Genomic DNA, 17,374 nt, shown 5'->3' on the forward strand with positions numbered 1-17,374 from the left:
AAAACTATATATATAATACTACCGTATATAAATAATACTAAAATAACACTGCTCATCAGATTCGTTAGAGAATAAAATTGAATATTTTAATTGAATAAATGCCTTTTACATAAAATCAATCAACAGATTTTATTTTCCACATGAAATATTTTAATGAAGTGAATATGATAACCAGTTCTGAATCACCCTGATTGAGCATTCTATTTGCTTCATATTACATGAAATAGTCCCAATTAGCCCTGTGTCTACAGATCCACCACACCAGTATTAGACAAGGCAAGGAACATGTAGAAAGGCAAGGAAGAAACATGTAGAAAACAAGGCAAGGAACATGTAGAAAGATGAACAGACTTACAAGAAATAAACGACACTCAACACTCAAATTTATTCCTTATAAATTATAGGAAAATACTTTCTCACTTCAAGTATTTTGCATCTTTGACCTCAGTCTTAGGCCCCCAATAATCATTAAGACCTTTTACCCCAAGGGACTTCTAGCCACGTTGTACACTATGTTGTTAGTCACATATGACTTTTGATCTTCTACAAGATTGTTCTGTCAATGACCCCCTCATTTCTATTGTTTATTTACTATTCCCATAATCTTATCTTGTATTATGGTTCAAAGGTTTAATATACCTTGTCTTGTTGAAACATGCTGTTATTGGAGATCTGTGAAACCCTCCTTTCCAAGTATAATTTTGTCCAAAAATAGCAGCCAATCACGCTGCTGTAATCATCTTATCAATATAGGTTAATGGGTAAAACCACTATTTACACAAAAGTGTAGAGCAGTTGTTGAGCCTTTTAACTCTCGTGTGATCAGTACAGGTTATGTAATGTTACTATGATTATGCATTATTTGTATCATACAGAAATCTTTCCCTCATATAACGTATCCCACTACAATATCAATACATGTACAGTGCACACACTTTTAAAATGTACATATTTTAACAGAACGACAGTATTTCTTTAAGATGTAATTCTGTCTGTTCATTCATAGAGGTCTCTAGAGTATTTCTTATGTACCACGATTATTAGAAAATAATTTATCCAAATACGGAATGTGCGTTTGAGCTTGGAAAATCGTACAATGTACGTCAATGATGACGTGTTATTGTAATTTCCATACGTCTTAGAACGTTCGACTCTAATTGGCGGGAGAAGCGCCAAGCCCCTCCCATTGTCCGGATTTTATTTCAAAAGAAGCACTGAATGTCCTTTCGTTGACAGAAGGAATAAACCATTCATTGTCGTGTAGGTGAATATATCACTAAAATATATTGCTATTTTGTATTTTTTCCATATACGTTTTGGATTTGTTTGAAATGTTTGCATCCCAAATGTAGTCTTAATATTTCATATATAGAATAACTAACTACTTTATGGAATTTTATTCGTGCATAAAAACCTAATCTACTGAATCCCCCTATCAAGATATAGTACACGTGTCACCCTGGAAAATGATGACACTTGTACCGGCTTTTTTCCATATAGACAACGAAACATGTCTAAGTAGTGCCCAAAAATCTTTTACAAATGTTATATAGGTTTGTAAACTTATTTCTTAGTTAGCCATACTTAAAGCCATAGTTTGGGTTATCAGTTTAAACTGCGGACTGTCAACCGAAGAAGAACAATGTATCCGACCAGGCGCTGTTCATCGCTGCTTCACCGAGAACTGGCCGCAGTCTGTCTATCATCACTGGGGACACATCCAAAGAAACACGGTCCGCTCAAGAACAGCAGCCTTCCGAGTTCACGACTCTTCCACACCAGCGTAATTCATCCTCCTCCAACCAGGTCCAACTCATCACCCCTCCTGCTCGGTTCTTTACAAGGTAATTTAAGATTTCATCGCATATTCTTTTGCCTTACTAAGATCATGGTTGTGTTTTTAAACCGAATTGAGCTCTTTGCCTAGAATAGTAGGTGAATGGGAACATTCTGAGACAGTCTTCGAGTCAAATTCAGTTTTTAGGTGTCCCTCGTGCTATAACAGATGACTCGTGTACAGTAAGAGGGAGAGTGATGACTTGTCATTCACCCTTTGAGGTGTGGAAACATATTGCAGTTTCCCATAGCAGATCCCCAATAACTGTGTTTACTGATTTTGGTTATGTAAAGGGCATTTTATTATCTTTTTTGTTCAATTTGTTTTTATTAATTAAAAAGCAGTATTATTTATACTATTATAATATTTATTTTGGAATGAAGCTTTATTTGTATATTTTATATTTTAATATTTTATATTTTTTTATATTTTATTTTACATTATGTGCATTTGTAATTCTTTAGTTTAAAAAAAAAAACAGTTATATTCAGCTTTAATTTATTTTTATTTCAGCTTTAGTAATTTTAGTACTTCAACTAAAATTGTATTCATTTATTTGGCAAGGCATCATTTCTTATTTAGTGTGGGCCTTTCATCTAATATTTATATTTCTAGTTAGGAACAACCAAACTGCTAGAGTCATTCGAATTTCATACCGTTTTGTCTTGAGAAAATCAGTTCTGAAGGTTAGGGTAATTTTGATACATATTTAGTTTTTCTTAACATTGTTTGCCTGGGTTAGTTCGGTGTTCTCTACCTAGATCTATTCTAGTGTGCCTTCAAGGTAACTTGATAGTCCTGCTAAAGGTCAGTGAACAGTACACCCTTTGAACAGCCCCCTAACGGTTCAATCCCCAAACTGAACCTTTTTCTATGTTATCTGTTTAGATATGCTATCTTATATATTTACCAACTCGTCCTTTGCTGTGAAATAAATTTTAAAGTATAAAACTGTACTCTAAAAACAAGAAAAATCTGAATGTAAGCCAGTAAATTCAACAAAACACACTGTTATTAAAATCTATTTGTATATTTAACATACTGACAACCACCATAATAATGCAGGTGGTAAAAGAGAAACCCACTTGAAGAATCAAAGCTCTTCACAAGGTGCACAGAGTCATTCATGCAAACACAAAACAACTTCACATGATACTTAAAAAAATGCAATAAACTGTCATTAAACAACAGAAGACTGAAGCCTAATGTTACATCTCTAGATTGAAGTATGTATACAAGTCTGAACAGGCAAATATCAAGTTTCGCTTCATAAACTTCTGTGTCAAATGAAGTGCTAAATGTCAGAGCTTATGGAGAGAGTTCAGATGTGTGTCAGTTGTGTAATAAGGCCTTATATTCTCATGCTCCAAATTGACTATTTTGTTTGTTGGTTTTGGGTAATAGGTTTTTTTTTTTTTTTTTTTTACAATAGTTATTAATGCAATTAACAATTAACAATATTTCTAACAGCATTTGTTAGTCTAACTAAATATTAATTTATTAAAATACTATTATTCATTGTTACTTTATGATTTTTCATGATGCATAAAATTATTTAATATTTTTAATATTTTATAGTTTAGGGTCAGTAAGAAAGAAGTCTCTTATGTTCACAGAGGCAGTTACAATAACTGTTTATATATATATAGAAATTCATATTTAGTTTTGTTCAAGATCATAATATACAATAAATTAACTTTATTGTAAAGAGTTAGTGAAAAACTGTGAGCTTTATTACATTCCAGACTAATAAGCCACACTGTCTTCTTAAACCATATATTAAATTAGGGCTGAAGTGTTCTCTTCACTGTGTATAACCATGTGTGTGTGCACATGTTGTGCACATGTTATGCACTGGCATGATTCAAATCCCTCTCGTGACTTTTGTAAATGTGTCATTGTGCAGAATGAATGGTAGGGGAAGTACAGACACACTGGTTCATTCAGGAACCCCTTTGTGCAGGAAAACGCACACAGATACAAACACACTATCACATCCACAGCACCCAGAATCTTCACATACGAATGCATAAGAGCTCAGTGAGTGAATGTTAGTGTTCTCTCTCTGTCGTACACTAACCTACTGACCGGAGTGGACACTGGATCAACACTGGATTAGTCCTGAAGTCCCTCAAAGTTTGTGACTTTAGTTCACCTGCATCAGAGACATACAGTGGGAAAGGATATAATAAGAGGTATTTAAAAAAAAAACGTTACATTTTTTAAATGTATATAAGACCTAAATGTTTGAGAAGTGACCACATGGGCTATAATCCCTGAAGAGTCATTGATTAAATGAAAGTGAATGTCTAGAGATGGTGAGTTTAAACTTAGAAAAGATGACAAATATGATGCTAAGAGTTGCATGTGACTTGTAAAACTGGTTGGTTTAAATTGTATGGGCACTGTGTGGTTTAAAAGATTGCAAAGCAGTGACTAGCCTTGAGTATTCAGCACTTCACTTCAATAAATGGAAAATCTTTACTTGTCAGTTTTGAGATTCTGCTTTTTAAATTAATGACGACATAACCAAAGACAAACTGAAAGAGAGAGAGGCTGGATGTAGAGTTCTTGGATGAAGTATTCTTGAGGAGGTATAGGAGACAACAGAAGTGGAACAAGACGGAATCAGATGATATGCGTATGATTAATAAATCAAAAGCTGTGTCTGGCATAAACATTCAAGTCAAAATTTAAATGATCAGAATTACTCCTAAATATTAATTTTATTTAAACTAACGTTCAAATGTTTGACAGTTTTTAAATGTTTATTAAAGATATCTCATGCTCACGAGGGATGCATTTATTTGATCGAAATACATCAAAAACAGTAATAATGTGAAATAGTATTACAATTTAAAATAACTGTTTTCTATTTTAATAGATTTTTTTAAATATATATTTTTATCTTTGATAGCAACACAGAATTTCCAGGATTATTACTTCTGTCCTAAGTGTCACATGATCCTTCAGAAATCATATAATATGTAGATTTGCTTTTCTTACCTTAATATTTTTGTTGAAAACATTTTTTTTTGCAACATATCTTTATTTTACATTTAAAATAAAATATATTTATTGCCCCCCCCCCACCCCTCCTTAATTTATTTTTAAAAAGTTTGAACATTAATGTAAATGTAAAATTAAGATGACAGGAATGCAAAATTCCTACTGTGTTCTGAGGGGTTTTAGAATGGTTGTGCAGTTACTAGAATATGAGTTATCTATTACTATTATGAGTAATATGAGTTGTCATTCATGTCTAGAACAAGTTAGAATAAGGTTTATATATAATAAGTATAAGCAATAGTAACAGTGTTTTCTAATGCAAACAGCACTAATAAAGGATCCTGTTATCTGTACACAAGGAGATGAGTGTTTCCTGTGGCACTGTTTGTTCTTGATATTGCATCTGGGAGTTGTCACGACAGACAGTACACAGCAGTTTCCATGGCTGCAGTTAACCCATTGTCAGCTAACATGATGAATAATTAACATAGCGGTAAACTAGCATACACACATCTTTGTATCCATCAAGGTTGAAATGAGAGGCTAAAGAGGTTATTCAAAGTCAAGCAACATGCACACACCCATGCAAGAATGTTTATAGGTGATTCATATCTGGTTAAACCTCTTCTAAAGACTCAGAACAAGTCCAGACAGATGCTGAAGCATAAGAGATATGTCCCTTGTGAACTTATCAGTGCTTTAAAAGCAGAAATACTTTTCAACATTACACTCACAATGCGCTGTGAGGTATCAAATAATAACCAAATGATGTTGTTTCTAGATTTACAGGTTTATTGTTCTTTCTAGTTTTTTTTTATTTTATTATACTTTATTTTAGTAATACACATTAACAACAGACAGTACTTAAGACCTAATTCATTTGCACTTTAAATAGCTACCATGTGCTGTCGTACTATTGTTTACATTGTCACACACAGTATGCTGTACCGCTGCTATTTATATCTTCACTGGCTGTTTGTCTGTTTTGTATTAAGTATGTTGTCATCTTTCATACTGTGTACTGTGTACAAGTGACAGTCGTGTCTAGAATACACATCATTTCACCTTGTGAACAGCATCAACAGAAATTAAAATAAGGTCTAATCGAACAAAATAATTGAAATAAGCATGAAGTAGATAAATATAAGACTTAAAAAAAAAACTGAAGTTATATAGTGGATTTAAATCTTGTACGTATTTTACATGCAGCTTTTATGTCCTCATTTGATTTTATGTGCAATATTTGTAAAATTCACTTATGACACTGCAGGAATATTAAAGTGAACTGCAAAAATGTAAAAAATGTTTTAAAAACATGGAAAAACCTTTTCTGTTTTGACTTGCTATACACAAACACACACACAAATATATATATATATATATATTAATAAACATCCATTAATCATAATAAATCTGTAAAGTTTTTTTAAAAAATTCTGTGTATTCATGTTTTGTGATGTGTGTGTGTGTGTGTGTGCAGTGTGTCAGATGGGGAGCAGCAGCAGCAGCAGTAGACTCTTCAGTACTGTGGCCCAGACTCTGGGCAGCGCTACGCTGACAGACCCACACGTGGAAGCTGACGACTATGAGTATGAGCAGGCTGACCCGGACGCTCTGCTGCGTGAATGTGAGGAGGTTTTAAGGAACCGGCCTCCTCGAATGCACCGAGACTTTGTTAGGACCAGAGCCTGCTCACTGCAGAACACACCCATCCGCATCATGCAGTGGAACATCTTAGCACAAGGTACAGAGTCTGTCTGCTCATGTCATGTATTTGATTCATCGTTGACTCACAGGGGGTAACTTAAATCAGAGGTTTTATGCTTTTTAATGCTACCAGCTTCCTAAAAGTCAGCTATATATGTATTTGCATGTGTAAAGACTCATTTTTACTGTGTGAGAAAAATAAATGTGATTGTTTCTGTAAAGTAAATAATATACTTTTATATTGCCACTGTATATATTGTAAAACAAATATTGTAAAACCGACAAAAAAAACTTTTCTCTAAAAGCATGTTCTCCTGGCCTGTTTAGTTCTCGTCTCCCTAGTTTCTGTCATTAGTTGCCTTGGTTACCTAGTAGTTTGAGGTGTCTTGTTAATTTACCCACTATATATACTTACTGTGTTGTTCAGTTTTCTGCCGTTTATTCTGTATTCTATTGTTGTGCTGTCTTGCTCCAGTGATATTTCTGTGTTGCTTACTCATGAATTTATATTAAAATACTTATTTTGGAGCTTCCTTCTTTGTTGTGCACTTTACAATCAGCACACGTGACACACATCTGTGTTTAAATAATTTTTTAATGATCTCTGAAGCTAATAAACTGTGTTAGACTTTACATTTTGTAAAATCCTTTTTTATTTTATTTTATAAATGTATCTTTATATGAATCTAGGACTAAAGACACCACCTTTAACTGCAGTGCTACCATATTTTGCTCAATACATGATGTAAACATTCTTTATTTTTCGTGTGTATCTGCAGCTCTGGGCGAAGGCAAGGACGGTTTTGTGCGCTGTCCGATGGAGGCGTTGAACTGGTCAGAGAGGAAGTATCTTATACTGGAAGAGATCCTTACCTACAGGCCAGATGTACTGTGTCTACAGGAAGTGGACCATTATTTTGACACCTTCCAGCCTGTGCTCGCCAGCTTGGGCTACCAGAGCAGCTTCTGCCCCAAGCCGTGCTCCCCCTGCCTAGACGTTCACAATAACAATGGCCCTGATGGCTGCGCTCTGTTTTTCAACCGACGTCGCTTCCAGCTGCTCCACACCTCTCACCTTAGACTCTCTGTCATGATGCTCAAAACCAACCAGGTGGCCGTCGTGGCTACACTTCGCTGCAGGCTCACAGGTCAAGTCTTCTGTGTGGCGGTAACACACCTGAAAGCACGGAGCGGCTGGGAGTCGTTTCGTAGCGCACAGGGGGCTCATCTCCTCCAGCAGCTCTGCGACCTAACCACACAGTCGCACACAGAGATGGATGATGAGAACCGGACCAGGGTTTGGGAAAGCGAAGAGGGTATTCCGTTGGTGGTATGTGGGGATTTTAATGCGGAACCAAGTGAGGAAGTGTACAGGCGCTTTCTGTCTTCTTCTCTGGGGCTAGACAGCGCTTATAAGTGTCTGAGTGAGGACGGGAACACAGAGCCGCCTTACACCAGCTGGAAGATCCGGCCCAGCGGAGAGAGCCGCTCTACTTTAGACTACATTTGGTACTCGGAAAGAGCTTTCCAGGTGGATGCTGTGCTGAGGATACCGAACGAAGAGCAGATCGGGCCAGACCGGCTTCCGTCGTATCATTATCCCTCTGATCATTTGTCACTGGTGTGTGACTTAAGCTTTAGTCAGCGGCCTCATAGGCTCATGTAGCTGTCAATCAATAATGCTCCCAGCCTTCATCTCCAATAATATCCAGAATCGCTTAGGACATTCCTATTGTGTGTGTGTGTGTGTTTATGTCTGAATGCATTGTTTCAATGATTGTAACTTATTTTATTCACACAAACCTTATTTTTACTTGCTGATGTAGGTCTTAATGCACTTCTATTTTTAATATCCTTGAAGGAGATTCACTATTATTATACTCTAATTGTTTAAGAAGAGGTTGTGCAATATATTGTAATTTAAGTGCTAAAGGATGATCTCAGGAAGATGCACATTCTCGATTAAAAGGCTGCACAAGTGTAAATATTTGTATATTTATATTGACTTTACTTTTTTTTTCTTTTAGTAACACTGTAATAATTGATATGTTTGCCACTGACCAAAATATAAATATATATATCACAAAAATATCACAGTGTATTCAAATTGTGTGATCTCTTTCTATAATGATAAGCAAAAGTAGACTGGTTTAAAAAAAATTGTTTTGATTTCAACTATAAGAATATATGGGGCTTGTTTCATCTTTATTAGCTTGCAGGGTAAAGGGTAGAAAAACATGAATTAGATTTAAATACACGTATAAACGTCCGTCATATTTATATATATAAAAAAAAGGTAAAACAGCAGAGTGCTGCTACTACAAGCTGTGTTATTTATTGCCCTGGGAGCATGAAGCCATAATAACAAAACCTCGAACTAAAGAGTTTACAAGTAAAAAGCCACAGTGCTCATAACACATGGAACAACATAAATATTGCATAGCATCCCTTTTGGTGTGCACTTGTTAGGTCTACGAAACAATGTTTTCGTGTCATTACACGTCCATCGTTTTACCTTACCTGATATAAACGGCACTCATATCTAATGTCAGCGTTGGCTAACCTTTGTAACGTTATATTAAAAAAAGTTTTCACAAGTAAATAAAAGAGGCTCATAAGCTGCTTACTTGCTCATAAGATACATTTCTCTGATATCCATCTTTCTTTCAAGAGTTTATATGTTAGTGACACTCGCACAATCATTTGTATCCATGGTCCTCAAACCATCAGATTCATCCGCACAGTCTAGCGGAGCGGAGTCGAAGCACACCTCACATAATTAACAGATGTCCCTCCGCATGTAACCTGTAGTTTTATGCTTCAACCTCTAGATGAAGAAAAGTTACATAGCGTGGATTTTTGCTTTAATGACCTACACAACTTTTGTATTTTAAACATTGTCATTTTTTTTTACAATTATTTAAATTATTCTTGCAGCCTTCTAAATGGATCGTTTAATGGTGAAATCTTTCATAATCTGGATGCAAAGACTGTCATCCTTCAAAGCCAATCTAATAGAAATAGATTTACCCGTATCTTCCGGACTGTCATGCAACTTATATAGTCAGGTGCGACTTATTTATCGCAATTAATTTGACATGAACGAAGAGTCTACATCCGCCAGAGGGCGCTCTACGCTGTTCAGGGTTCCTGTAGCCTACATCTGAGCTGCGTAGAGCGCCCTCTCGCGGCTGTAGACGGTAATGTTTTTTTTCTTGGTTCTAAATAAACGCTATTTATAGTCCAGTGCAACTTATGTTTTTTCCTCATCATGACGTATTTTTGGACTGAAGCGACTTAATAGTTCGAAAAATACAGTAAATACAATAGCTTTTTTTTTTTTAAGTTAACACAATAAATAGCTCTGCAGTAATCCTAGTACCTTCCACAGAGACTAATAAAGTCGCTACAGTAGTAGATTCTTTGGGTTGTGAAATATGGTTTCATACTGGACCGAAATTGAACTGAAATGACTAAGATCAAACTTCACACCATGAGGACAAGTTTCCCACATTTAGACCAATAAACTTCCATGATTTTTCCATGTGTCATGTAATGACTGGATAGAGGTTTCTAAAATCTATCAATCAAGATCACATTTACAGTAATTTCTAGTAAAATAAATAATAATAATAAAAAACTTTGAACCAGTTGTTTGTATATTTCTCTATATTTAAATCTACTTGGATACATTTTTAGGGTAAGAATACAACAAAATATATGCTTCATATATTGAATATTCAATATACTGTATAAGACATTCTTTCCCATTTTTGTACATGTGAAAAAAAAAGATTTGCAAAATACAAAGCAGTGAATGCATGATACATGAAAACATACAATGATAAATGCACAAAGAAAATTATAAAAAAAAATCTGAAATAACAGGAAAAACATTTGAATGTCCTTCGGAAAAGTTTCCTTTAAACTGTAAAAAAAAAAACATCTCATATTTACACAAAAAGCGCAATCAATTACTTTCAGTAATGATTTAGAAGAAAAAAGCTGACCTAAGGCTGCTTGTTTTATTATCAATAACTACCGCAATGGTATGTCTACGCACAGATTCTTTTATGCTCCAAATTACCAGGTGATGAAAATCTTGGCTGTTTCTCTTCACCCATATGACTTCCTCTCAGTCTTTAGCACCAAGTGAGGTTCGTTCCTACAGCATCACAGCACAGATGGTATGCTATAACAAAGCGTGATTTGAATAGATACATTTAAGAAATAAAAGAAGGAAGAAAGGCCATCTGACATCTAATCCAGGCTCAGGCTAGACAAACCACCGTGGGTTATAGTGTTGGACATGAACAAGCATCTGAGCTGTAGTGCTGGTTTCTTCAGTTTCACATAAGAGCCAGCCACTCTTCACATCACTTGTTTTATGTGCATCTGTGTCACAAGCGCTGATGTTGGTTCCAGTAATGTTTACTCAGCTCTGTGTGGTCGTGGGGTTCGTCTGTGTGCTCGGTGTGTTCTCTGCAGCCCTGTTAACTGTCTGATCCACAGAAACATCAGGAGATTCAACCTTTATAATAGTCACATCCTGTAAAGACATCGCTGGCTGTACGCTCGGCACCACGGTCACTCCAGGCTGTGAGGACACCACAGTTACAGGAGCTGTGGAGGCAGTGGTGGTGATGTTGGAGGGGACGGCGAGCTTCAGGACTTGGGCGTTGCTGGTAGACACAGTGAAAGGGGAGAGTGTACTCAGCGTGATGGGAGTGCCGGGTTTGCCAGGCATGGTGGGAAGGGTGATGAGCTGCAAGGTGATTCTCTCTCCACTTTGGCCCCGAGCAGGCACTAGCGTTGGCACGGCCTGGAGAACCACTTTGCCTGCGTTGTTAGCCCCAGCGACTGAGTTGGGCACAGGGAAGATCGGCGAGCGGACGGTGGGAGAGTTGACAGTTACTGTGGAGATTTTCTGACCCTGTGTTGTCATGAGTACAGGATACTGCATGGCAAGCCTCATTGTCCTGAAAACAACCAAAAAAGCATTGGGATACGTGTAAAGGTTAGGGGTAAAGTTTAAACACTATAGGGCCGTATGAAAGAAGCAATTGGCAATGAATAAAAATAAATTTTGATATAATACCCAGAGGCTGTTGCTATGTTGTCTGGCGACTGCTGCACAGTCATGAAGGCATCTTGTCCTGAGCTTAGATTGATGATTTTAGGTGCAGCAGAAGAGGGAGAGACCAGGGTCCCTTTGCCTTTTGGATTGCTGCGATTGGATGCAGCTGGGCTCTCTCTCTTTCCTTCATCAATGCTGTCATCCATGTTGTCATCATCTATGAAAACAATGTCTTTGGGCATCTCCTTAAACTGATACACAAGTCTTTGGCCTTCCACTTTTGATAAAATGCCCCTTTGATAGTAATACCTACAATAAATAAATAAAAGCAAAGTAGTAGAAAAAAGCATAAATCAAGATTCCAAGCACATTTTCAAGTTTTAAAATAATTTAATTTAACAACAGACATTACCGGAGTGCTCTCCCCATTGTCTCATAGTTCATGTCAGGTTTATTCTTATGTCTGCCCCATAATTTAGACACCGCTTTGGAGTCCACAAGCTTGAATATGCCCTTCTCTTTCTGAGTCCACTTAATGTACTTTGGACAGGTTTCCTTGTCCTGAAGAAGGTCCAACAGGAACTCCCACAGGTAAGTAGTTGAGCCTGTAAGAGACGGACTTAAAATTTGTGGCACCAGAAAGTAAAATTCTCTTGCACAAATAAACAAACAGAAACACTCACCCTTGCTGTCTTTTGATTTCCTCTTATAGACCATATCCAAAGAACCATCACAGAAACTCCTTGGCGTTCTGGGTTTTCGTCCTGCTGAAGAAGATCACAGCAAACAAATGAATCTCTTCTAGAAAATTACACAGTTTTTAACTATGCTTAGCTAACTTTTCCGCTTAGGTAATGTAATTAAGAAACTGAGGTGAAAGTGAACTTTAAGCAATGCAATGTACAATAATCATGTATTAGTTTGCAAACATATCAGTAGTTTATTGTCTTGGGTAATAAGAAATGTGGTTCACCTCTCTTTTTCTTCTTCAGTAAATCAGTCTCCTGCAGGACAACAATATCCTTGGCAACGGGTCCCATATCCTCTGATGTCACTTCCACCTCCATCTCAGATAACAGCTCCTCTGCAGAGATTGACATCTACTGTTAATTTTACTCTTTATACAAATTTGATATACAGAGTTAGTAGTAGTAACTTAAGTTCGGCCTGTATTGCAGCATGCAGTGCATGTGTAGATGTAAATCTCACCTGTGCTGCGATCCCCCTGCAAGCTGGCTGGTGAATCCATGTGCAGCAAAGCTTCAGCTGCTTCAATAGTTTTATCATGCACAGAGACCTCCACTAAGAAAGAGAAAATTTTTTTTTTTTTTTTTGCACAAAAAAAAAAGGAACAAATATATTAATTTAAATACACTATTCTAAAGCAAGAAATCCTTTTGCTATTTGTTAAAGACCAAAAACTGATATAGAAAATTTGAAATTGAGCTTGCTTCTGATTAAAAGAGCATTCTGCGTTGATAAACATGTTCCAGTACATAAAGTAATAAATTGGCGGTAAAGAAAAGTGTGTCTATTTCGATGTGTTCATTGGCTGCACTGCAGCTTCTGAAACAATACTAAGCGCTCATTGGCCAGGAGTCCTGTCACTCAACGACCTACAACGCATATAAGTACATTTCCGCCCTAAACTTCTAAAAGGAAAAGCGTATTTTTAATCATATATTTGATATATTGTTCCAAGCGAAAGTACTTAAGGTTTTCTAACCTTAAATAAAATATAGCGAGACATTATAAAACCACACGTTCCATAAGTTTACTGAAACAATCTCGAGCAAGTCTCATGAAACCAAAAGCTGTCAATTAAATTTTCTTCCATGACGATTTTAATGCAAAAATGAAATCCCGCACCCGTTATACTTCAAAATATCCCACAACAAATTTGTCATTCATTATCGTCTTCGTTAAATCTAGAAAAGACATCAATAAAGAGCAGAACCGTTAGCTGATTTAAACAAACAAAGCCAAGAAAAAAATACACGGCTGCTACAAAATATTGAAAACCTCAAGCTCTACAACGAAACCCTGTTAAACAGTGAACCCCGTTATAAACACTGTAAGACACAGCGTGTCTAAGACGCAAAAAAAGAAAACAAACACACTTCCTGGATCCAACAACCAGCATCAATCCGCTAAGAATTCATTATAACAGATTAAACGAACCATTTTAAATACACACACCACCAATAGCAAATATTACTCTACAAACACAGAATAAAAGTCTCACTAAAACAGAAAGAAAATACTTAGTATTACTTAAACTTGGCGCACGGGTTAAACGACAGCTCTTCTTCACTTCCTGGTCGTCAAACGCTTTTGCATCCTTCACACAAGCGGGAGCGCGCATTACCTCAAATCACGTGATGAGCGATGTTTTTTTTATTGTTTACTAGCTTTGCCGAGTAAAGCGAACTGGTGTTTAGATACATTTAAACGGAGTACTCATCTCAGCTGCAATAATCTCCTCGCCAATATTATACCAATATTTACCCATATTTCTCCGTCTTTGGTTACAATGAAGACAATGCCACTATATATGAGCCTGCGTTTTAAAAAGGTACTTACTATTCTGAGCAGTCAATTATTTAGCGTCTTTGAGCACAGAGAACAAACACAAGTATTAGAAAACCATTCTTTACATCCAGATTAGCGTTTGTATAACCCATTTACCCTTTTCCCAAGTGTTTCAAGTGTACTTATCCTACAAATTATAAGATATGCTTTTGTTTTTCTAATTTGTATCTTTTATTATTTCCACAAAAACGCCACAAGATGTCCCTCTTTAGCTGTTGCTGCTGCTAAAATAAAAAATAGGGCATACTTGGAAATCATGTTTGGTGGTAAACATGTCGATTTAAAATCAATGCAATCATGCTTTTCTGGGTTTTCAAACTTAGGTTAATTGTTTAGTTACACTCATACACAAAAGCAAGTGCCACAGGTTGACCTCACTGATTGCTCTTTCATGCAAACGCATAATACAACATTTTCCTTGCGTGGAAATAAAGCCCTCTGACAACTGTGAAAATTTTTGCTTACCTGCTACCATCTCCTGCAACTCAGTCTCCACAACTTGTTCCTCAGCCACATCCTGCACCAGGTAGGTATTCTGATCATCATAGACTAACACCTGAGCAGCATAACACTGCTCCACATCAGCGCTATTCACCTGCTCCACTATAACTGCAGGACAGTCCTTCTCTTCATCAGCCTCCATCCCATCATGACAAACCTCCTTGTAAAAAAAACCAAAACATTTTAGGTGTCGTTGTAATGTAGATTTGAGCTCAGTTGCAGTTCTATTATGACAGCGTATATGTTGTACAAGTGCAGACTTCACCTGCTGAGCTTCCTCATCTCCAGTGACATACTCCAATATATTCCCTCCACCATCTACAATCACCACAGTGGTCATGACTCATTCCTCTGTGTCAGAACCACACTTATCCACTTCGCCCCTACTGATGACCTTGAGTGACCTCAGCCTGAGAGATGAAAAACAAAAACAAAAAACCCCACTGGTGAATACAGTGTGAAACACATTGTGCTTATCTCTGAAAATATTCAAAACTTCCCTCAACACACTGTTCAGATAAACCAATGTAAGTTAATTAAATATTTTAGAATAACAATAAACAAATCTCATGTGAACTAAATAATGTGACTAATTAGGCCAAGAGGGTACTGATATCGTCTGATGCCTTTTATTGTATGGCACATTTCTTGAAAGATCACAAGCGGAGCTTCAGGCAAAAACAGATGCACACACACGCAGAAACAAAACAAGAAAACGGAAGAGGCCTGTATCCTGTTCGCAAAAGTGATCTCAGCCCAGTCATAATCGCTGTTTTAGTTTTTTTCTCTCAATAGAAAAAAACACTAAGGGTTGTGCCGATTTCATGCCCCATATTTGCATATATTTTTCTCAACTATGTTGCCCTTTATCAAAATTTTCCATCAAGTATAACAAAATGTAAACACTGACAAGACTGATAGACTCTAGTTATTATTAACATTCAAATAGCGCCACCATTCTCCTGCAATAACATTGAATCAACTTATTAAAAAAAAGGAGTGGATCAAATTTTAGCAGCAACCATGCAAAGAAAGGAAATCACAAAGAAATTATTAACTTGCAAAAACTGTATCTGACACGAATTATTAGATCGATAAACAAACGCCTGCTGTATATACAGCCGCGTCCCACATACCTTCAAATTACTTCTAAATTAATTAACTTTAACCTCAAATGTATGTAACTTATGTATGCATGGGAAAATATGATATTTCTCACCGTTTGTGGCGATTTCTTGTCGTTTGGTGCACCTCAAGACAGTCAAGTGCACTCTGTCATAAGGTTAGCATGCTAATCATGCTAATGACAGATTATCTAGCTGACGATAAAGCGGGTCAACTTGCGTAGACTGCACGCTGATAAAAAGCACGCACACAGGCAATACACAGAAGCCTTTTTGGTCAATGTAAAATATAAAAAGAAATCAAATTTGTCAGGCTGCGTTGGTGTAGTAGGTAATGTTGAGCGTTGCTGGTTTCAGGCCTCAGGATCCAAACAGACCGACAGACTGACGAACTGCGCAGCGACCGGAAGTGACGTCACACACACCCCCTTGTCAGGCGCGAGTGCGCAAAAACGATAGCTAGCTCAATTTAAAAACAAAAAATAGGCTAGTGATCATGGCATAACCTATTTATAATACTATCACAATCAATGATATCATAATACTATGCTTAAATTAGCAAATGTTTATGAAGGATATAATATAAATAATGAAGTACAGAAATTGAAATGGCAATCTGTACAGTCGTAACCTCAAATTAAAATCTTTATTACTATCCTGAAGAATTTATTAAAATAGGGTAATTTCCAAATCCAATCTTTCAACTTATTAACAGAGAAACCTGCACCTAAGCACCTGATAATAACATAGGCTGGACTTACCCATTTGTCAAAGGTCAGTGACTGCTTTGGGACCCCAAAAGCTAAGGGCCTCATAAAATGCTTTTCATACACGACATGCACATTTAGCGTTGAACAAGCTTCTTGTGTATCCTGCTCGTAGGAATGAAAATATTATGCATCTAAAGCTGTAATTAAATATTGGGCAACAGTGCATAGGCTATTATACATTTTCTGTTTTAAAAGCAATTTACTCATTTAGAAATAGGTTCCAAGTAGAGGACACATGAGCAGTTACTATTTTTGGTTGATATAATCCTTAGGCTTGTATAGTCATTACTTTTTTTCAGTTTCATTTTCATTAATTCAGTCAGGAGTTTTTGTTCAGACCAATCCACCACATAACACCATTTATTAAATTAAAATAATAATTTATACTTAGGCTCAACTGTGAGGTTTATCTCGACCGTAAATCAATTGCTATTCATGACAGAAATCCATCATAACATGCGCATGGAAAATGTTGAAACACTGGATACAACTATGGCATCAGCAAGCATCAAAACAAAGTTTCGAGGTTTATCTGGGTAAATGTGTACAAATGTATAGGGCCCCAATTCACTAAATCTGCCCCTGATCACACGGAAATGTTTTTCAACTCTTTATTTTTCTTTGACGTACATTCACAGTTGAGAAAAAAAAACTAGTTAGGGCCTACAGTGAAAGGTGAAACTTCAAAAGAGCACATGAATGTGTATTGCATCCAACCCTTAAAACAAAAACAAAAAAGAACCTGTGAACACATCCT

General features: G+C 36.5%; 2 protein-coding genes across 5 annotated transcripts; one reads left to right on the forward strand and one right to left on the reverse strand.

Moving 5' to 3' along the window:
- The first annotated feature begins 1,230 nt into the window (after positions 1-1,230).
- nocta (nocturnin a) lies at positions 1,231-8,635 on the forward strand. The gene is made up of 3 exons (XM_026256523.1): positions 1,231-1,844; positions 6,327-6,590; positions 7,333-8,635. Exons 1-3 carry the CDS (start codon positions 1,643-1,645, stop codon positions 8,217-8,219), a joined length of 1,353 nt encoding a protein of 450 aa, XP_026112308.1. The 5' UTR covers positions 1,231-1,642; the 3' UTR covers positions 8,220-8,635.
- Positions 8,636-10,207: 1,572 nt separating this feature from the next.
- On the reverse strand, positions 10,208-16,257 carry elf2a (E74-like factor 2a (ets domain transcription factor)). 4 transcript variants are annotated; one of them, XM_026256501.1, is made up of 9 exons: positions 15,943-16,256; positions 14,989-15,133; positions 14,688-14,883; positions 12,840-12,932; positions 12,604-12,714; positions 12,314-12,397; positions 12,043-12,235; positions 11,652-11,939; positions 10,208-11,532 (listed from the first exon to the last, which is right to left on the reverse strand). In XM_026256501.1, exons 2-9 carry the CDS (start codon positions 15,061-15,063, stop codon positions 10,989-10,991), a joined length of 1,584 nt encoding a protein of 527 aa, XP_026112286.1. In that variant the 5' UTR covers positions 15,064-15,133; positions 15,943-16,256; the 3' UTR covers positions 10,208-10,988. The 4 variants fall into 4 exon arrangements, with proteins under 4 accessions (XP_026112286.1, XP_026112285.1, XP_026112284.1 ...); XM_026256500.1 differs by having other exon boundaries at positions 12,314-12,394; positions 14,688-15,133; positions 15,943-16,257; XM_026256499.1 differs by having other exon boundaries at positions 14,688-15,133; positions 15,943-16,257.
- Between the last annotated feature and the right edge of the window lie 1,117 nt (positions 16,258-17,374).

Source organism: Carassius auratus, unplaced genomic scaffold (assembly GCF_003368295.1).
Source record: "Carassius auratus strain Wakin unplaced genomic scaffold, ASM336829v1 scaf_tig00214077, whole genome shotgun sequence".
NCBI lineage: Eukaryota > Metazoa > Chordata > Actinopteri > Cypriniformes > Cyprinidae > Carassius > Carassius auratus.